Source organism: Symphodus melops (assembly GCF_947650265.1).
Source record: "Symphodus melops genome assembly, chromosome: 18".
Taxonomy (NCBI): domain Eukaryota; kingdom Metazoa; phylum Chordata; class Actinopteri; order Labriformes; family Labridae; genus Symphodus; species Symphodus melops.
The window spans coordinates 19,390,726-19,412,658 of NC_136708.1; the positions used below are offsets into that span (position 1 = coordinate 19,390,726).

The following is a 21,933-nucleotide window of genomic DNA, read 5'->3' on the forward strand; positions in this document are numbered from 1 at the left end:
TGGTGTACTTTGGCGACCTCTGAAGGTCTCAGGCTGCAACTGTGGAGTTACGACCCCCGTCAGGCAATGTGCATTTTGTCTGTAGCTTTAAATCAAAATGACCACGCCTCCTCTCTACAAGGGGATGTGGCTTGGGCAGAACAAACACCTAGCTGTCGGAGTGTCACCTAGCTGGGGGAGGGGTTACTGCGCTTTGTGATGTCATGAAGGGAAACTCTCCAAACGGCTCGTTAGAGCACACATTTTCTGAAAAGTGGAGCAGACAAAAGACGGAGAGGATGGACTTTTGTCATTAGTGGATGGTTTTGTGGACCGACTAGGGACATGAGTGTTTGAAAAACATGGTAAAGTGCATTTTTTATTGCATATCATTTTTTTTAATTCAAACAACCCCAAAAAATGTGGATAAATGTTTGAAGCGCGTGAACTAGAAATGGATAGTTGTGAAACATGCCACAAAAATATCAGCGATTAATGACAAAACACATCAGCATAGTTTTATTAAACAGGTTTTTTATTTAACACTTTAAAACCACTCCCCATTACATGACCTTTGACATAATTTCTTCTGTATCAAATATTAACATGTAACTCATAACAAAAATACATCAAGGAGTAGAAAGAGTAACAGGACACACACACAACCCATTGTTATAATTGCAATATTTCCCTCTTACTTAACATGAGTTCATACAGTACAGTACAAAGCAGACTTTTAACATATACATTTATTTGCACACTTCCCTTCCCTTTGGCTTCATTCATCTGTCTGTATGAAGCATTTGCAGCCGCTTGCTGCTGCTCTGCGATGTCCAGAGGAAATGATAAGTCGGTTTGCTCCAGTATAAAAATAAAGTGAGGAACACACTCATGACTAAGAACTTCTACAGTCTGGAGGATTTACATGAGCCGGGGAATTAAACAAAGAGAGTCATCATAGTTTGAATACCCAAATAGTGATGACGATAACTCCAGATAAAGGTCAGAGTCAAAGACAAAGCCCCAGTTACTGCATACAAATACACATATATCGTATATATATATATATATACAGCAGTTCAATGAATAATACTTTTATTCTTGCTTACAAGCTTGTGTGATGAACCCGGCCACAGGTCAAGTCAATGACAGCTTCCTGTTTTTCTTTAAGTCCTTCCATACAGACATAATAAAAATCAGAAAGAAAAGAATAAAACACTTTCAAGGCACTGAAATTATTTACATGATAAGGCAGCAAAAGTGTTAGTCCCAGAGGCTTGAAGGAGTTTTATTTTGAAAAGGCGTGACGTGGATGAACTGCCGGGGAAAGCTTTGTGGGAAAAGAAACAAGACGTTAATGTTCAGAGCAGCTCTATCTCCCACTGTTGGCTCGGCCTCTCCTCGCTCTCTGGCATGATCACCACATGGTCCTTGTCGTAAGTTTTACCTCCTGGAGAAAAAGATAGTGTATCTTGTTGAAAAGTCTTCACATGGTAACATTAAAATGATCATTTAGAAAAACAATGCCAGTGAAATGGACCTTCCTTTTGACATGAATCTACATCAAACATTTAATTAAGTATATTTGTATGACATCTGTGACTTAGTGCTGAACTATCCATGAGTAAGTAAAGTGGTCAGCCCCTTCTACAACCACTTAAATAGTAAAATGTAAATTACCTGTTAATGCATCAGATCAGTGATAATAGAATGTGAAGTTAATAAGATCTATGTAACTGCAGGACATCGTCAGTCAAGTAACAGTTACACGGCCCCTCTACCTTTGATATCCATGACCATGCCGGGGAAAGTCAGGCTGGTGATGAGGCCTCTCATGTTGGCTGTCCAGGTCTGGATGGGCTGCCGGGTCTCGCTCCACAAAACCACCTTGGACGCAGGCTCGACGTTGCCCATCACCTGGAGGCTCATGGTCTGGGACATCTACAGGGCACACATGCAGTACGTCGTCACATCAGGCTCAAAGTTCCCGTGGAGGATCGGATTGAAAAGGGCTTTCTTCATTTCAGACTTCAAGTCATTCACTACCTTGCTTTTGATTAAGCCGTCCTGATAGAACCAGATGTCCGTCATGCCCTCCACTTCTGGTGTCACCACCACTCGTCCTGATTTCATCTCCTCCACCCCGCCCTGGATGGACAGGAAGTGACCACTCTCTTGGTTCTTGATGCGGAAAAAGTGTCGCTTCTGCAGCAGGCAAAAAAAACAAACAACCGAAAACATCAAGTTACCTTTTAAAGATTGGAGAGTTGTTGACTGATTTTATTGTGAAAACCAAATGTTAAAGAACATGCTCTGTACTGTAGGAGGAACAGAACAACAGGGGTTCAAGATGTTGAGTGCTGCAACTGCATGAAACGGACCCTGAACACTGTTGCGTACTCTTATCCCATGTTTGCAAGATAGGAAAGTTTGAACATAGGGGATCCAATGCTCTGAACAAATTGTAAGATTTAATATCAAATATTTGTAACTAAAGGTCTAAAGGAGGTCTTAATACTCGGCTAGATTTGCCTTCTTTGAAGGGATAACAAGCCTCCAAAACAAAAAGAGGGTTTTCCATTTAAGCTAGGCTCCCCCAACCCGACGTAGTGTTGCATGGTGTTAAAAAAAAAATAAATAAATAAATTAAAATTTTTTAAAAATATTTCATAAGTTATCAAGTAGTAACATTTCGTACATGTTGGCTCTGATGCACATGATGAGATGCAGACGTCTCATAAGGCAATGAACATTAGTGCAAAGGACATTTTCATTTTAAAGTTAAAGCCATAGTTTTAAGTTTTCAAATGTTTTGTTTTAAGATCTTAACTGATACAGAGACAAAGATTGTCTTTGGACGAGATTTAGAAGCGGAGGTTGATTTTAAACATTACGTGGGTTTAAGAAGGCGTTCTTACAGGCGTCCTTGGCTCTAAATGGGTTAAGACAAATCTATAATTAAAAAAAAGGCTGCAGAGGTGATGTGTAAACAAACCTGTCTGACTGGAAACATGGAGCCAATAGTCTGCAGGGAGCTGAACTTGGGCCAGTTGGTGATTTCTATTGGTTCCAGTAGGAACTGGCGCCCCCTGTAGTTGCTGTGTTCACATATCACCCAACTGCAAACCAGACATTGTTGTTACTTATTATTTAGCATGCAAGGAGAGCTGAATCAAGGATTGCAGCACTGGTTATGTTGAAGTGTGTTTGAACAGTCCAACACAAGTGTTTGGCCAAACAGGCTTCTTGAACACATACCAGCCGCTGTTGACTCTGACAGACAGGATGTGGTTGTTGAAGCCCTCTTCCACCATGCTGAGGATCTCCGTGCCTATGGTGATCTCTCTGCCCTCTAGACACTCCAGGCCGAACAGAGAGATGGAGGGAACGCAGAACGTCTAGACAGGAGGTGAACGAGGTCAGAGAAAATCAAACCAAAGAGAAGAGTTTTAATATCTGAGTGTTTTCTCACCAGCGGCACGACTTTGACAGACTGGATTTTGGTGCTGGGCGGACATCCCATGCTGTTTAAGTTTGGGTAGTCTCCTTCAGACAGAACATATAAGTTCCCCAAGAACTTTTGATCCTCATAGAACGCCCAACTGCAGAACAGAGAGAGAAATTAACATGATTTGTAATAAGCCAGAGCATATCGGCTGTTTACCTGGCCCCTCCGACCCGCCTCTAACATTATGGGGACATTTTCTGATTTTCTGAACATTAAACATTTTCTTTGTATTTTTCTCCACTTGTTTTCTGTTTTTATTTGTACTTTCTTAAGGTGTCAAATATGTAAATGCTTTGCTGGAGGCTCCTCACCTTCCCCCCGACACTCGGCAGGACTTGGTCGAGAGTTTCTCTGGCAGTGCTTCCTGGTTACGATCGAAGACGTGACACTCACCCTTGAAGTCTGGCTCAGTGTACAGTATAACCTGACAAAGAAATTTAAAAAGTTCAGAGAAATAAAGTGACAACAGATGAACACAGAGGCCCTTTATTTATGTTTTTGTTATTGCTGCCCTCAAAGCACTTTTAATCGTGAGTCTACCTCAGTGGTTCTTTGACACTAAGAGGGAATTATTCGCCCCTTTTTTTCCCAGCTGTTCAGAGATAAAGTTTTGTCCACTTGTGTTTGGATTAAACATTCTCTTCACAGTGTGGTTCGCTGCACATTTCACCAACAACATTTAAATATTAAGAAAGGTCCAAACAGAGACAAATGTTTTTTTTTAAATTATTTTAGTGGCATTTTAGGAAACAAAAGGGGTTTTTCCCCACATGGAACAAAGTGCAGAAACCTTTTCCTGAAGCAGCAGCACATGCCACACAGCTGAGTGAAACCTTCGCACTGTTTGTTGTGAGCAGTGGTGTGGTGCAGTGTATATGCAGTGACACGTTTTTTCCTGGTACATCCGCTTCCAAATTTCGTCTGATTCACACCGATGATTGATTGACAATCTTCAGTACTATGCTGTGACTTTTTTTCCCTCCTAAGTTGGTGAGGAGATGAACCTCCACACACTCGCTCTCATTGGCTACTCTAACTAAATATGCAAAAGTAGTCTTAGGCGCACTATCACGAGCAAAGTTGACCCGTAATCGTGCTTTAGCCCCCCTCTCCCGTTCCCCCGTGGGCCTGCACTCACGCTGCTCCAGAACTAACATCATAATACAACACATGAATGGCTTTATGTGATCATGAAGCATGCTCAGTTTGCAAAACAGGCGGATTTGAAAAAAAAAAAAAAAAAAAAAAAAAAAAGGGACGCGCGGTCAAGTCCACACCTGCACATCATAGAACAAAACAGAGAACATGACAGCTACTTCACTGACTTTGTGAACTGTACAGTACCGTGTCGAAACACACTTCTTTTTGAAGCGTAGGAAGGAAGTGTCACACTCAAATATCTATGTATGTTTTGACAGAGAAAGCCAATACAGTATAGTCACCTCATTCCTATTCCTTGTGCAGTCACTCGGAGCCTAAAACACAAACAAACAACACATGAGTAACATCCCAACATGAAATCCAGCTCGTACTTTCTTCCCAGAGTTCCTCACCAGCAGGATGGGCTGAACCGAGCAGATTCGATTGTCCTGAGAGCCCCAGTCCGCACAGTTATTGTAGAAGCCTTTCTCTAAGATGTACTGGTGTCCAGAAAAGTCGACATGAGAGTAAGCCACCCATCTTGGGAAAAAAAAAAAACAACATCTCAAGATTAATGTATGACAGAACAAATGGAGAAACAGAGGTGGAATGCGAAGCTTCGTCAACTTACGCCCCGCTGACCACCTCGATGGAGCGCGTGGAGGTTTTGTACTCGAAGAGTTCCACGTCAGGGATGGCCTCCGTCACCTCGAAGGTGTTGTCCTCCGGCATGCCCTCCTGGTCTTCTTCTGGCTGTTCAAACATCACCATCAAAGGCTCCGTCAGGTCCTATAAGAGAGAGAGAAAATGGGTTCACTGATGAGAACAAATTACATGTAGTAACTGAGAATATGCGGCTTTATTCTCGTCTTGTTGGTAAGATTATGTTGCCCACATGCACATGGATTCATTCACTTTAGGTTCAAAATGAAAAACCGCTAATTTTAAAAAAAAGAGCAAAATCAATTTCACCCTTCTCTGGCAGTGATGTCTTTGTCGCTTCAATCAGCAATTTGAAATATTACTTATCAGCGCACACTACCTGCAGAGAAATATTCTGTGCATCTCACCGCTCGTATCACTCTGACAGATCGCAGCTCAGCATTGCAGCCTCCCCACACCCTCCAGTCCTGGTACTCGCCCTCCTCCAGTAGATACTGGTGTCCTCTGAAGCCCTCCTTCTCGTAGCCCACCCATCTGCAAAAAAACAAAAGCACGCACACAGGGTTGAAAAAACAAACAAAACACGCATCTGAAACCTGGGAGCTGCTTTATGCATGTATAATCCCCCTGTCAACACTTCGATGTCTTTAAAGGTCGAGTAAACACAATCACGGCACTCACATTCCTCCCTGCACTTTCATGGAGCCGATGTTGTACATGAAGGCCGTCTGCTGCCGCTCCACTCTGGTCATGAAGTCTCTCAAGTTGGTTGTTATGGTTCTCGATTTCCCGGAGAAGTACGGCTTGTCGTAGATCACAATCTGGAGGAAAAAAAGCGTGATTTATTACTTGGGTGTGTGAAAAAAGTTGCATTAATACCACTGCTTTAAAAGATGTTCTGAAACTCCATGAAAGAATTTTGGATCACATTTGTCTTTCTCACCTTCGGTTCACTCAGATTCTCCACTCTTGGTTCACCCTTTCATATAAAAAAAAAAACAGACTTTATTTCACTTTCTGCACATGACGCAGAGCACGAGTTGTAAACACTTTACAAAAAAAAGTGCCACTTACTACTTTGAGAGGATGTAGTGATCCCACATAGGGATGCTCCACGCCCCAGGCTGCAGGGGTAGGAAATCCTCCCACCTCCAGGACCCGGGGTATACCCTGGAAGAAGGGGTGCGCGTACACAAGCCATCTGAGCAGGTAACAAAACAAAACAAAACAAACATATTCAACACACATCAAGAGTGAACAAATAAAGGCAAAACAAACCAGATCATATGAAACATGAATTAAAAAAATGATAACAATAACTCACAGCCCAGCGTTGATGATGATTGAGTTGGCCTTGATGGGGAAGCCAAAGATCCTGGCGTCTTCAGACGTGTCTCTGAAGATGACCTTCTTCCCCTCTGCGTTCTCCTCTGGGAACAGACTGATCTCTGGTACGCTGTAGTCCTGAGAGAGCACAGAGAGCAGCCATTCATGCCACATGCAACGTCCGAGGTTGCTGCTTGTTTAAGCATTGGAATCATTTGATTTGGAATCAGAAAGGGAAAAAGTATCCATCTATAGCTCTCTCTTACTGGTCAGAGCAACAGGTGCTCGCTCCTACTTCTGACACTAGATGGTGCTACTGAGTTAAAGAGCACAATGACTGACAAGCTGCAGTGCAACATATCTTTGGAAACTATTCATCCGCTTATGCATCCAGAAGTAAAGGTGGTAACGCTTCAGACTAAAATAGAAAGGAACTCCGCTCTGCCTGTTTTATTTCAGATCTATACAGAGTCAACCAAACGTACCCTGACGGCTCTTCTCAGAGATCCGATGATAAACCTCCTTGGTGGCTCGTTCTCTGTCTGCACTTCACTCGTTTCTCCGTTCTGCTTCTCGCCCTCCTGCACGCCGTTCTGCAGCTGCTCTTCTGGAGGGCTGAAGGGGCACGTTAGCTCGATGTCTCCCTCGTCCAGAGCGACCTTCTCCCCTTTAAAGTTTGGCTTCTCGTACAGCACCCATCTAGGCATAAAAAGGGCCAGAAAGGACATGAGACTGATATTATTGTTGGAAGTGATTATCTGCTTTTTTAAACGGGATATGCCATCATACATGGCTACCTGTGATTGACATGTCATCCAGGATAGAGACACTGCAACGAGCAATTCCAACCTCCTGTCTAAATACGGTGTCTTTGTCCTCCAAAATCAACTTAAACATCTAAAATGTTACTCAGATGTTTAGCTCAGTCTATTAGCTTACAGTTGCTAATTCTAGCTAATGCTACAAAACTCTGAATGTGACATTACTTAGTAATTTAGGGGCAGCTAAGGTCAGTCTGAAGGGACTTGTGTTGGGAACTGGAGGGTCTCTGCTTACAGTCCTGGTGCTAACCAACTTATGAAAGTTGATCTGGATGCTGTCGAGGTGCCAGTTCACTTCCCGAGCACTGCTCAAGCTGTGCCAGTCACCAGACCCCACACTGCTGAGGTCGCCCCGTGTGTGCAGCCTCCTCACTGCGACATCTCTTCATTAATGTAACCCCAAACAGTACTTCCTGTTTGTGCATGTGTGTGCATTACGTATGTGTGTAGTAGCATGTCTCTCGATACAGATTTATTGTGAACAAATCTCCGATGGTTTCATTTGTAGAGATGAAAGCCTCTCATCGTTGCAGTCATCATGAAAAGAGGCACCAGCTGTACACTGCTCTTTTTCCAAGGGTCACTAGTGTCGAGTTTGGAGCTTTGCCAAGCTTATTCAATGTTTTCAATAATACCGTGATCTAAAAGCTAACTGAGGAAGTTTAGCCTAATAATCTTCTTTTAAATGTGATGAAGAAGAGCTGAATCAAACAGCAACAGGTTGTATTGTCCTGAAGCCTTGGCTGTGTGGCCAAAGTAAATCTAATAATAAAGGTACTAGATCCTGGTTTGAGCCCGGACTAATGGGATACATTAACTCATTAATTACAGCATTAGCTGTGGTTTGGGCAGGCCTGCGGAGGGTGACGCTTGTGTTGACAGCATAATTATTTGCTGTGGTTAACAGGTCAGAGAGCTAGCATGAGTGTTACTGCAGACAGTGTTTAAAACATGGGATCAAACATTCCCCCTGTGACACATGTGTGCGTGGGAGCGTTCACTATTGGAAGGCTTTTGCCTGCACACGGGACATCAATAGCTGTTTTGTTCTGAAGCTAGCGTCCGCAGATATGGTTTTCTATTGAACACTAATGTTTAATGACACACCTCACATGCAGGAAAAACAAGAAAGGAGGCACCACATCTGCACTTCCAAGGAAGCCAATAAAGTGACTATGTGACGGTGGTATGAGGAAAAGATGCAGATTCATTGTGGTTTGTTTGCTGCTATAACTTGAAGGTATTTGCTTCATGCAGATGGCTCCCTCATGCATGTAGATTGATTTTACCCGACTACTATTTGTGGAGCATTCAAAGGGATCATGCACAAATAACATTTAAAGAAAAATCACCTTGAGGCAGTAACTACGCTCAAGCCCTCATCACGTCTTTGTACATTCATATTGATTCTGCGATGGCGTAACACTGGCGTCCTAGTTTGTGAATTCACATTGCTTTTTGGTGTTGCAGCACAGCGGGAGCTCCACACATGGGAACAGGACGTTACAGCGGGGTTGTAACGTCGACGTCGAGAATGAGTTCCATTTTGTGTTTTGTTGCCCATTGTATCATGAATTGCGTCAGAAGTTGTTTGACAGGTGTAAAAACTGTTGAATTAATGTGGATGAATGACACAGATAGACAAACATGGTTCTTTGATTATAAGGTAATCACCCTGGCTGAATATTTAGAGAAAGCTTGAGAGAACAAAAAGTACATACAAGTGAGACAATATGTCTCTTGTTCTCTTCTTTTATTTACTCCTTTATTTTTGTGTTTGTGTTAACCTACTGTGAAGTCACTTCATTCCCCCATTATGGCGCCTCACACTCAGATTGAAGGCAAAATGTAACCAGTAATCCGCTTACCCTCCTCTAACGACCCGGATGGAGATTGTGTCCTGCAATTCCCAGGACGTAGCATCAATGACATCACTGCGTATCTCGATCCTCTGGCCGCACATCCCTGGCTGGTCGAAGATGTACATCTGGAGACAAAAAAGTGACGACATGTGAAAAATGATAATAATGCGTATTCACAGTTTTGTTCTGAAGTTTTTGCGGAGCAGCTGAAGAGTGTTTCTCTTCTCACTCTACAGTCTCACTTACAAACCTGCACCTCTCCAAACAGAGACATTTAGCAGGTAAAACGTCCTGAGTTGATGGTCAAGTTTCAACATTAGAAGCAATTAACTGTTACAATGAGAATAAAACTATGGCAGACTTGATAAGATTCCAGGAACTACTGTAGGCACAAGCACAATCTGGTCTATTATATGAAATTTAATAATGGCACTATTACCACCCAAGGCTTTATCTCAAATTTCATATTCAAGCATGAATATTACATTTCCTGCTTATCCTTTTTAAAACATTGGACCCAAGAATTGTGCCAGGTAGAAGCTGAAGCATGCTAGCTAGTAAGTTGCTCAGTAGTATTACTCCTGATTATCGAAGAACATTTCAACATTATTTGTTAACATTCTCTTGGAAATGTTCTGTGTCTTAAGGCTCAATTTGACTACAAAGGTTTCTAAAAAAAACTGATTTCCTTCGACAGGACTGGCATGTTCAGTCCGGTCGGGCCCGGGGCCTGCAGCATGGAAGACTACTCAAGAGCTGAACCTAAATGTCAGCTCCTCCTCCTGATTTCATGTTCCATCATCACATCTCAATGAGAATATACGCTCATCCTTGACATGCAGGAGCAGGCCTAACATTTAAAGGTCAAAAAGACGTGAAGGTTGGAGTGGGTAAAAGTATCAGGTGTGCAGTTTAATGACATCAATCACAAGCTGACGTGCCACTGAAGGCGCCTGGGAAGAGTTTTGGTGATCTGGTAAAGAACAAAGGGTTTAAACCCAGTGTCTGCAGTTTTTTTACTGAATGGAGTCAGAGCAGGTAGGGGAAGAGGTGTTATGAATCGTCAAATGTCTAACCACATGAACCGTGTCGTCTCTCAACAGGTAGGTTGGGGTTTCGATCCCCAGCTGCTGCAGCAACATGTCCGAAGGGAAGACACTTAACCCCGAATTGCTCCCACTGCTTCTTTGGTGGGGTATGAATGGGATTAGTTACTTCTAATAGTGTTACTACATAGCGACCACTGCTATCAATGTGTGAATGGGTAACTGTGACCTGCAATGTAAAAGCAATTTGAGTACCGTAAATTCCGTACTATTGAGCGCACCTGGATATAAGCCGCACCGGCTAAAAATAAGTAAATCAATGTATTTGTACATATATAAGCCGCACTTGATTATAAGCCGCAGGTGTCCACGCTATAACAAGAGCTATTTACACAGACGTAGGCTACCGGTAACATCCGCAAATACTGTAGCGTCCGTACGGACGTTAAAGGACGACGAGAGCGTTCAAATAATAACTTTTACTTAACCCGATCACTGTCGGCCGTGACCACGCCGTTTACAGCAGAGAGCAACACATAACTTGCCGTAACAATCCAACTCTCTCCCCCAGCGTTCTCTCATACAGCCACTCAACACGTTCGCGCTGGTGCATTCACTGACTCTCCACATAATCGGAATTATGAACACATTATCAACTACTGACTTTACAACATGAACTGTTACAATACGAAGCCTAGCCGACGGTGTCTGTAACATGGCTGATGAAAAAGATGACCGTAATATATTTCACAAGAAAAAGTCCATCCATTCACTGCCTCAGAATGACTTAATTACTCACTTCCTCAGTCTCTGTTGTCGCTGTCAGTGTCATCTTAACGTGCAGCAGCTCTGTTAGCTTCTTTGACAGCCAGGTCGATCGCCTTTAACTTGAAAGCTACATCATATGTATTTCTCCGTGTGTTTTCCATCATGAGGGTGCGTGCATGAAGCGCAAAATGACTGATATTAAGATCCGACGTGACGAAGTCAAATGTTTTTGCGGCAGAAGCTCATTGTCCCCCATAAAAAATCCATGCATTAGCCGCACCGGAGTAGAAGCCGCAGTGCTCGAAGTGTGAGAAAAAAGTAGCGGCTTATAGTCCGGAATTTACGGTAGTCAGAAAACTAGAAAAGCGCTATATATGCTCAAGTCTTTTTACCATTTACTCTGAGGGAACATAGAGAGGAGGCAACGTAGGGCTAAAGGGAACATAGACGTGCTCCTCTGCCATCTAATGAGGCTAAAACACCTATCATCATTATGTTCTTTGTTCAACACCATTTGGAGATATCCAAACTATGCCCTTTTATTGTTTTTACTGTTTCCACCATAAACTAAATGCGAACTTTAGCATCGAAAATGACGTGTACTTTTCTGGTGAGATGTTCACTGTAGCATAGCTAGCTTAAAATGCACTTCAGAGCAGCAGTAGTGGACTTCCATAAGACTCTGAGAAAAATCTGTTTAGGGGAAAAGCATTGACACGATCTATTCTCCATCATTTCATTTCTATTCATGGAACTTTAGATGAATGTGCTCTTTTTGTACATTTTGTCAGAAATAGAAAAAAGGAGGGATTGATTATGTAGCCGTGTGTTGGGGCTACTTCCACAGAAACACAGCTTTTTAGGTAAAAATATAACTTTGTGAAAGGTTAATCATTGAGAGAAGCTTAAACTTCGAAGGTGAGCTGGTAACTGAGTTGCTTGTGTTTCAGTTGTGTTCAGAGGCGTGTGGGTTTTTTTTTTCAGGTATCGACTCACCTTCCCAGGACGAGGATTCAGCTTCCCGTGTTCCTTCGTTTTGGTGAGCTGCGGACACAAAAAAAACAACAATCAATAGGTTTTCCATCCATATGAATAAAGCTGTGCACTTTCTTTTTTTTCCAGCTATTTAATCAAGTTAATAATGTAACAAAGTACTGTAGAATACTACACACAAGCTAAATCCTGAATTTCCCTCGGGATCAATAAAGTATCGATCTATCTATCTATCTATCTATCTATCTATCTATCTATCTATCTATCTAACTAGCCTACATTCAGAGCTGTGTGGACTTTTATCACGTCTTTAAATGTGGTATAAAAAAACTTTCTCCTGCCACTAAGATTGCCAGAGCAATGGTAGATTTAGACCCGATGACATTCTTTGGGCTGAATATAATTGTTTTCTTATCGCAAAGAATTACAAAACACAGCAGCACGTGCCAAGATTTATCGTCACAGCTATAACACTTTATCCCGCAGTTACCGCATCGATCATACAGAGTTCCCCTAGAGTAGTTTCTAGCTTTTAAATTCTAACCAAGCTAGACGATCCAAACATTGTTTATGTCTCCGTCTGCTGAGCGGTGTCTGAGGGCATCAGGGAGGAAAAGTGATGACAGAGGACATCCTAATGACAGAACAAGCACCTCTCTGACAGGTGAAAGCACATTCCTCACCTCTACCTGTGTAACAGGAGGCTTTTAGTGTGTGTCCCCCCACACCATTATTACAACAGAGTGAGCTCACCTGTTGTCTGCACTGAAAAATGTTCAGCGCACCCAGCAGGTGATGAATTAACTCACTGTCTTCCCCCTTTGCGTGTGTATGTTTAGTGTGTGTATCCTTGTCGCTGAGACACGGCTGGAATGCAGCAGGACCTCTGGGACGTTTACTCACAAAACTACTGCAGGAATGTGTTCACAGATTACTGTAGCAGTGTGTGATGTGCACATAGATGGAGAAAAGATTGTACGTTTCTGTGAGTGTTTGCTCTCCGGTGTCAATGTCTCTCTGGAAGCTGTGTAGGAAACAGGTTATCATGTGGATCAGATTACCCGGCCAAAGAGGGCCGCGATGGAGGATTGTGTTTCTGAAGTCCACAGTCGATTCTCTCACTTGCTTAATAGTTCTGATACACCAGTATGTTATAAATGACTTAACAACTGTCAAATGTTACTTTACCATACTCAGACAATTAATGATTGTGTTGAAAGTCTTACTTTCACCGAGTCTTTTCACTGAGAAATTCCTCAATGTCAGGCTAATTTTCAAGTCAAATAACCCAACATTTACTTCAAGAAGTTGAATAAATGAGTGAAATAAAGATGAGTGAATTAAAGTCATGGATGAGCCACTTTTGATATAAATGTGAGGCGCGTTTTAGTGGCAGGTCGGAGTTTCTACTGAAAGAGGCAACTGGTGGTGCACATGGCAGGTCGAACCACTGGCCACTGTATTTTGGAACGAACATGGGGTTCGTCTTTTCTTGCTTGAGGGATTCATCCTGTTCTGTAGTGTGTGAGGTAAATTTCGGTAAATCAGTAGAAGACATTTTCCTTGAATCAAAAAAGATTCAGCCTTAGCTTTCAGTGTGTTGTCATGCCAACACCACGCAGCCTGCGTGATGTAACAAACGCCTGGGAATGGTCCCCATGTGGCCTCATCATGATTTCCTGATGTCTCAGTGCAACAATGGATTGAACTTACACAATCCTACAACATGTCAACTCCTCTAGCATGTCACAGGAACATGTATACCGTCTGTGTTGATGCTTTAGGGCAGAAAAACCTGATCCCCACCGCCGAGTGACAAACACTAAGACAATTGAGAAGTGTGTTGACACGGTACCATAACATGCTGTGTCGCGACGCTTCAGTCGATCTCACAGGTTTTTGCTTACATTTACATGACAGTTCTGGTGGGAAGAGTGAGACTCTAGTAACTTCCAATTCTTCGCTAGGTCACATAAAACCAATATATTTTATCATAATTTCCTCTCAGCCAATAAAAGCGGGGACATGCTTGTTACTGAGAATCTGAGAATTAAAATGTAAATGACACCTTTAGAAGAGGCTAACTTGCTTAACAGGCCTCAAAGAAGAGTCTATTGAAATATGTCTGAGGGAATGTAGTAAAAGTTTGGTCACAGCAGACGTTTGTCAACCTTTACTGTTCTAGACCTTCATATGCAAAACGTGTCTGTTTACTGTACTGAGGAGCACTTTAGACACTGACTGATTAATTGATCCATTTTACTGATAAAGATTCTGCAAAAGCAGCTACAACATGTCTTTATTCTGAATATAATCCTCATGTGGTTTCTTGATGCTGAAAGTGCTGCAGGTAAACTGGATTGCCTTTCACCACGTCGCTGAGAACAATGCAGAACAGATGTCTCACTTCGGGGGTTTGCGATGTGTGTGCTGCTGCTTCAATGTCAAATTCATGCATGAATTCAAACAGACACTCCCTCCCTTTCTCTTCCTGTCCCTCTCAGCAGCCTGGGCACGAGATCTGCTCTCATCAAGTGACTTACTGCAGATGGAATGTGCCGTTTCAGCAAATCCCATATGCAAAAAAAACCAAAAAAAAACAAAAAAAGTGCATGAAGTGATGAAATTCATAAAGCTGAAGGCACAAAGCGAATCAAACCCTCACAGAAAGGAACAGATAATCCTCTTTGTCATTTTGCAATTACCCTTTCCACCTTCAGACTTTCTCTGCTGTCAGCTCTGCTCCATCAAATATCAAGCAAACAAGCGGAGAAACGCGCGAATAAACAGTGAAGGTGAGGTGTGGCTGCGTCTCTGCAGGAACGGGCAGATAGCTGGGATGGGTGGGGAGCCCAGCCGAGAGACAGAAACAACAGAGAGGAGAGCTCTGCCAGAGTTGCACTGACTGAGAGGAGTAACTCCCACCCGCTGAGAAAGTGTCACTGATGGTTTTAACTGCATGAAGGAGTTTTACGACATGCCTAATTTCAAACAGTCTCTTCAACATCCAGTCGAATGCTTCCAGAGAGAAACATCAGTCCTGCAGCACCAGCCACATATTTCTCTTCCATGTCGTATATCATTTTTTTTTACAAACAATGATTCCCGTCTTCACAGCAGGTTAAGCTGTACATCACATCCCCAGTAACACCCCTTTAGAACAGGAATCTAACACATTATACTTTATGTATTATTTACATGTATTAGTGTCTGCTTTCTGAAGCATTTGTTTTTTTCTTTTGCAGCACACTTCAGTTGTTGCTTGACTTTGAACTTGCATGTGTTTTGACTTTGAACATTCTTCCCAAATGGAAACATTTTAAGCCTAAACACACGTAATTAGCGGCAAAACAATCATCCATCTCATGTATAAATGCATCGATGCTAAAGTCCATTGTTTTTTTTCAGTCTGAGATTATTAACCATCCAGACTAAGATCACCAGAGCAAAAGTGGATATTTGTATTTAGCGGTCTCTGTAGAAGTTATCCAAGAAGGTTTTAAGGGGTCCTTTCTTCCATGTGTAGTGCATTCAACATTATGTTTCCTGTCTTTACTCTGAACTCCCTCTGTCTTGGGATTGCATTCGGCTGCAGTGCTTCTCCACCTTGGGAACTAAAGAGGGCCGAGGCCCAGACATCCTGTGTACAGTCAGTGACCCGGTCAGTAATATGAGCTGTGGTCAGGTGTGTGTACTTTGGCCTGGAAAACAAGAGCTGCTGCATCCTTACTGCTGAACATCACAGAGGCAAAGGGAGCATTGTTAGAGCCTGAACAAACACCCTGTGCAAACATTTGTATTAAAACTCCACCGGACAGCTGGAGACCAATACGAGGTTACACCTCTAAAATCAAGAGAACAGCGCTACGTGCATGTATCGTATGCAAGTATTAACAAGAGATATAGTGCAGAGAAGAGCAACATTGAAGGGTAATGTAAGGATCTGGTTACAATGCTTGTGAGAGCCCCATCATTCCCCTCAGGGATCGAATCTGAGGTTTTCTGTTTGCTAACTTTTGGCATAACTGCACACTCCTATTACATAACCGTTAATTAAAATCTGTCATAGATTAGACTGGAGTGAAATTGAAAATGAAGTGCGTTATGTGTGAAACAGGAGGAGCAACTGAGAGCACAAGCGTTAGAATGAATCTGTGTTTGTTTGTGTGTGTGTGTGTGTGTGTGTGTGTGTGTGTGTGTGTGTGTGTGTGTGTGTGTGTGTGTGTGTGTGTGTGTGCGTCGGCATGTGTAAGTAGATGTTCTTTCCTTTCCTAAGAAAAATCATTTACGACTTTTTTTCCTAATGGGTTTAGCACTCCACATGCCAATACAAAACGCTTACATGTTCGAACAAGTGCATGCATAAACGGGTATGCTACACGCCCTTATCTGTGTCGGTTTATGATGCTCAGTGGGAATATCTTGTTCTTGACATTTGGGGCTTTGAACCCCGTTAACGGTGCGTGACTTCACGAGTGCAGTTCTAAATCTATTCATGCACCAGGTGCTGCTGCAGGAGCATCAACTCTTAGCATGTAATGGCAAACAAAATATTCAAATTCAGAAGCTCTGTGAATGACAGCAAACTGTGCGTGTAAAAGTATGTAGAGGTTTGCAAGAACTCGCACAAGCAACACAAAGAGCTATTTCCTGAGTGCTTATGAAGTGATGGTGACGGAGGGAAATGAGGTCTAACGTCTTGGCTAGTTTGGTTTATATGTGCTTTGACTAACTTGTGTCATAAAGTGCATTATCATTAAAATAGAATTTTAAATACACGTTGTTAAGCTCTGAACTTGAAGTTTAACAGCCAGTAATACTTACGTAGGCGTCAGGGAAGGCTCTGTACTTGGATGCGAGGTTCTTCTCCTGCTCTTGGTTCTGGATCTGGGACCCTCCGTACATGCCGTTGAACAATGAAGTCTGCTGGACCCCCATCGTGCCCTCGTTGCTGAAGCTCCTCTGCAGGAGGGGAGTTGTACCGATACCCCCTCCCATTCCCATTCCCATTCCCATCCCCATCCCCATCCCCTGGTTCTGAGAAAACATGGATAAGGGCGAGTCCGGGGTGCTCAGCGATCGTTGGAGGTCTACGGAGCCGGTGGGGCTCAGGACGCGATTAGGGCTGTTGTTAGAGGGCGGCGAAATGATGCCCAGCGATGAAGGTCGACTCATACGCATGTTGGGTTCTTCAGCTCCACTCAAGGAGCTCGTTGTGGAGGGGGAGTTGTTTAAAAGGAAGGAGAAGCGTTCAAAGCGGGACCCAGGTTGGTCCGTTCCAGTGCTCGGATCACTCAAGTCCTTTGTCCCCACGCTCATACGGTCGTTTGAAAGCCCCGAGTCAGGAAGCGAGCTGGTGCGGAAGAGAGGGCGATGAGCTTGTTTGTTCTCCTGCTTCAGATCGATGGATCCTGATCTGTAGCTCCCAAAGATCACACTGTTGTCAAGACGGGAGGTCGTGCTTGGAGATGGAAGTCCTCCGTTTCCATTCAGCAGCGGGGACTGTAAGTCCTCCAGAGCAGAGTCAGAGGATCTTCTCATCACAATACTGTTGGCGGCAGTCGCTCTCTGTGGCGAGTTAATGAGCTGCTCCTATGGAGAAGACAGAAGATGCAATTAGAAGAGCATTAGTCACCAAAACCAAAAAAACAATCAACATTTAGCCAGGAAGTTATCTAGTCAGACGGATTGTTTGAGATTATTTCCAAAGGTTATTTATCTCTGAGTTTGCTGCCATCATTGTTTATTAAAAGACGTTAATAGACTTTTTATTTGTTGGACGGACAGTTTAAAAAACCCGCAGATAAAATAAAAAAAAGAATACAGAGCTTTACAGAATTAGCAACCAAGTTTTCACCAAGTTTTTTTTAAGGCAAAATTTTATCAAACTTTCTCATCAATTTGGTTTAGCAAATGTAGCCTGAAAATAAATGTAAATTAGAGCTTGTTTCCATGTGAGCTCTGTAGCATTCAATTCTTTATCATTGCATTTTTCTTGATGCCAAAGCTCCAGTGAGTCGGATAGACATTTAAGCCTTAGGCCTCTTTTACATCAGGACCAACTTGCCAAATCTGTTTCGACGGAAAATAGCTCTAATTTATCGTCCTGACACACCCAGTCTTCCATCTTTGAAGAGCATGAAATACTATAATTTTTTTTTGGAGCTCAAGTGGAACATGCAAATAAAGACGACAATAACAAACAGGTTAAGGGTTAGGCGTCTGCTGCTTCCAGACAGATAAGTACATAAATACTTTACAGAGGTTCATTTTAGCAATCAACCCCGTCCAGACAGAAGAGTCTAATTACTTACAAGACAATAATCACATTAGTCAATAACTAATTCTACATGTGAGTGCTGTGTGCAGGAAGTTTGAAAATAGTGAAACCATGACAACCTAAGCTTCTTTATGACGCATTTATAAAATGATAGAAATGATGCATAATGATAAATGAAGTGGTCTGCATGGACTCTACCTGCTGGCTCTGCTTCATCAGCTCCAGTGGAGAACGAGAGTCTCTTACTGAGCTCCTCTTCAGACCTAGATCAGCAGGCAGAGTGTAAAGTCCGTTCAGGGACTCTGTCGGCTTGTTTGCAGCTTCCATCTTTTTCAAAAGGCTGCTGTTTGAGTCACGGACGTCCAGGCCGATCGGGCTGGACGCATCCTCCACGATTGGCGGCAGGGAGGAGATGAGGACCGGCGCTGGTGCTCGTGGTCCGATGCTCCTCGGCCTCATGGAGGGTCCCATGCTCTTCAGAGTGTCCACCAGGCTGTCCATGTCGAACTGGTGTAGGGAGTCTGCGTCGGGGGATGCCGGTGGAGAGGAGGGGGGAGCTGCAGTGTCGGAGACCAGCTCCACCAGCGTGGCCTTGAACACTCCAGTAAAAAGGGACGAGTTGTCCTCCTCTTTTCTCAAACTGTCCGGCCTGTCGTAGCTGGTTTGTCGCGGCGAGAAGGAGCTGGATGCAGGATTCGGCTGTGACTCCCAGCTCGACCTGTACCTCTCTGACTCTCCCTCTCTCTCCCTCTGTCCTGCAGGTGCAGCAGGCTCCTCCCGCTCTCCAGCTGGCTCGCTCACACGGCTCAGATAAACTTCGCTCCTGTCACTCAGCCTGTTGCTAAGGGTGATATGTTCCTCAGACGAGGGGGAGAAGGAGGAGGAGGCGTTGCCTGCATGTTTGTATGCTGTAGCCTCAGGGAGTGTGTAGGAGGAGGAGGACAAGGAGGAGGGGCTGGAGTTGGTGTCTGTGTTTCTCAGAGAATTAGAAGAAGAAAATCCCTCTGTTTCGGGTGGTTTATACTGAGAAACCCCCTCGAACCTGTTCCTCCATTTGTACTCTAAGTCCTGTCCTGATCCGTTTGAATCAGTCACAGTGGAGTCCACTCTGTCCTCTTTGGTGTCAGACTCACCAATCAGAGACATTTTATGGACGCGATACCTGGACTCATCCTCTTTTGGGGCCGATGAGGTCTTAATGTTGAGTTTGGTGCTCAGGCTGCTGTAGCCTGAAGTCATTTTGTCATCTGAATCCTCGTCGAGGTCAGCAGGAGGATTTTCTGAAGTAAGGTTGTCTGAAACGGCCTTTAGCGCCCTGGAAGCTGTCAGGAACCTGATGGAGACAGAGACAAAGACAAAAAAAAAAACGATTACACAAACAGAAGAGATACTGTCACATTTAATAAAAGTTGCTTGTTCACAGTCTATCAAATGCTGCAATACATCCAGGGTGTGGTGATCATGCAATTGCAAAGATGCAAAATACACAAAGCAGCTATTAAGATCGCTCCTGTGTGAGATTTATACATAATAAAATGACAATTTTGCAATATGCACTTATTGCATGAAAAGCTTTAAAGAAATGTCAGCCAACCATGTCGGAGCGTTTAAAACAACAAAGTGGAGAATTTCAGTGAAGCCAAAAGTTCTGCAGAAGTTCGCTCCATGCACAAACAAAAGTCATAAAAAAAAACAAAGACAGGTTTGTGTTGGGAGGATCGTGTGCAAATAAGCAGAACGCAGTCAGCTGATGGTTGGAGGTTACTCAAAGTCAACACTTGTGTGTTTTTCTTTTCCTTTTGGAGTCTTGTTAAACTCGTACGAGCGCATAAACATCAAAGTGACATCAGATAAGAGCATCACTCATTTTCAGATAACATGGAGCTGAGTCTCTGGCTTTATAATTAAAGATTTAAAAACTGATAGGTTGCATTTTTTCATACATTTTTACAGTTAATGTCAACATCACCAGGATCATTGTGATAATAAGAAAGTTACTCATTCTAAGTTTGAAGGGAAATTGTTTGGAAAAATATGGATTTTAAAGTAGAAATGAGATTAATTCTGCTCCTCATGAGAAACAGATCTCAGCCTGTGCATCGTGTTTGATAAGATGTAGAGAAAGTTTTTCAAATTCCCCAAAAAAAAAAAACTTTCCCCCAAATGATGTCATTAGGATTTTTCTTAGATTAAGGCGATGGATTATATAGGAAGAAGATTTAATCATAGTTAAATAACACATTTCTTGTGGACTCCTTCTGGTTTATTTTCATTTTTTGGAGCGAGAGGATCGATAGATAAACGGGTTGCTATGGTAATGACCTGTCATCCTCAAGTTATTCAAATTCTCCAATTCTTGACTAGACTTTGTCCAGAGCGACGTACATCAGAGAGTCGGTACAACACAAGTGAGCGAGTTAAACAAACAACATCAGTAAGTGCAAACAAACTACTGAAAGTCTGATCGTACAGACAGGCAGAGCACAGGTTGTTTGTTTTTAAATTCAAGCTAATATTTCACAACAACATCACAACAACATCGGCAGCTGCCTTTGAGAATTCTTATAACCATCCTAAATATTGTGATTGTCATCGATATAATCATCAGTATCAGTAAGTGCCAAGGTCTTTATAAAGAGCTGGGTCTTTAGCATTTTCTTAAAGGTGCATTCACAGCTAGCCACGCCTAAAAGCGTCCCCATTCTACCGACCACTTTCCTTTCAAATGAAGCAAAATTTACAAATAAACAACCAGAAGCAGAGTGATGTCTCAGTCGCTTGTGCATCGGCTTCACTTTACATTTTTTGTTGGGTAATGTTTTTATAAGACAGGACCGCAGAAGAGAGACAGGAAGCGTTGGGAGTAGCGATTTGGGGAAGGCATACAGCAAATGGCCGAGGTCGGATTCAAAGCTACGCTTGCTGGGACAAGGTCAGGCTATATAGCACCTCAAAGCTTCACTTTTGACTATGCTGTGGATACGTCCATTTCTTATATAAAAGTCTACACTTGGAGAATGACTTTTAATTAAATGGAAAAACTCTGTAATAAAAAACTATATTTTTAATCTTGTGTTTTTTCCTTATGCTTACACAGAAAGAAAAAGTCTTGAGTTGCACTATTAAGTTGGTGTTCTTCCCTTCAGCTGTTAAGGCTGTCAGAATAAAAATAATGACGAGGGAAATAAATCTTGTGAGCTCTCTGACGCGGAGTGAGTGGAATGTAAGTCCCACTTATCGGCTGTGTTGCAAAAAAACCCCAAAAAAACAAACATACGTTTTCAGAAATTAGCTCTCCTTTATAAACGACCTGCAAACAGACAATCTGGGACTTCTCTGTTTCAAGCCATGAGTGTTGCTCTTGGTTTAGTTAAAATGGCATCTGCTGTAAAGTGGGGTCTTGTTTTTTTGTTTTAGACTTTACGCATGCTCCTGCAGGCTTCACATATTTACATAAAAACTCATAAAAACTTCAGCATTCCCTAAAGTGATGTTTGCATAACCCAAATAAGCATTAATCTCGCCCTGACTATGCTTGTGTAACTCA

The 21,933-nt window shown here is 42.8% G+C and overlaps 1 protein-coding gene across 1 annotated transcript in view; it reads right to left on the reverse strand.

The window, feature by feature from the left end:
• Nucleotides 1-496: 496 nt before the first annotated feature.
• crybg2 (crystallin beta-gamma domain containing 2) overlaps nt 497-21,933 on the reverse strand; it is a 47,059-nt gene continuing 25,622 nt past the window's right edge. The window contains exons 5-24 of the mRNA XM_079367645.1: nt 18,585-19,719; nt 16,931-17,698; nt 12,110-12,157; nt 9,306-9,424; nt 7,102-7,315; nt 6,615-6,754; nt 6,365-6,491; nt 6,234-6,269; nt 5,972-6,111; nt 5,698-5,824; nt 5,259-5,416; nt 5,041-5,167; nt 4,930-4,962; nt 3,799-3,911; nt 3,452-3,581; nt 3,238-3,377; nt 2,975-3,098; nt 2,026-2,184; nt 1,761-1,920; nt 497-1,429 (exon numbers count right to left, since the gene is read on the reverse strand). Coding sequence (XP_079223771.1) covers nt 1,341-1,429; nt 1,761-1,920; nt 2,026-2,184; nt 2,975-3,098; nt 3,238-3,377; nt 3,452-3,581; nt 3,799-3,911; nt 4,930-4,962; nt 5,041-5,167; nt 5,259-5,416; nt 5,698-5,824; nt 5,972-6,111; nt 6,234-6,269; nt 6,365-6,491; nt 6,615-6,754; nt 7,102-7,315; nt 9,306-9,424; nt 12,110-12,157; nt 16,931-17,698; nt 18,585-19,719 — 4,087 coding nt within the window. The 3' untranslated portion in view covers nt 497-1,340. The remainder of the gene's footprint in view (nt 1,430-1,760; nt 1,921-2,025; nt 2,185-2,974; nt 3,099-3,237; nt 3,378-3,451; nt 3,582-3,798; nt 3,912-4,929; nt 4,963-5,040; nt 5,168-5,258; nt 5,417-5,697; nt 5,825-5,971; nt 6,112-6,233; nt 6,270-6,364; nt 6,492-6,614; nt 6,755-7,101; nt 7,316-9,305; nt 9,425-12,109; nt 12,158-16,930; nt 17,699-18,584; nt 19,720-21,933) is intronic.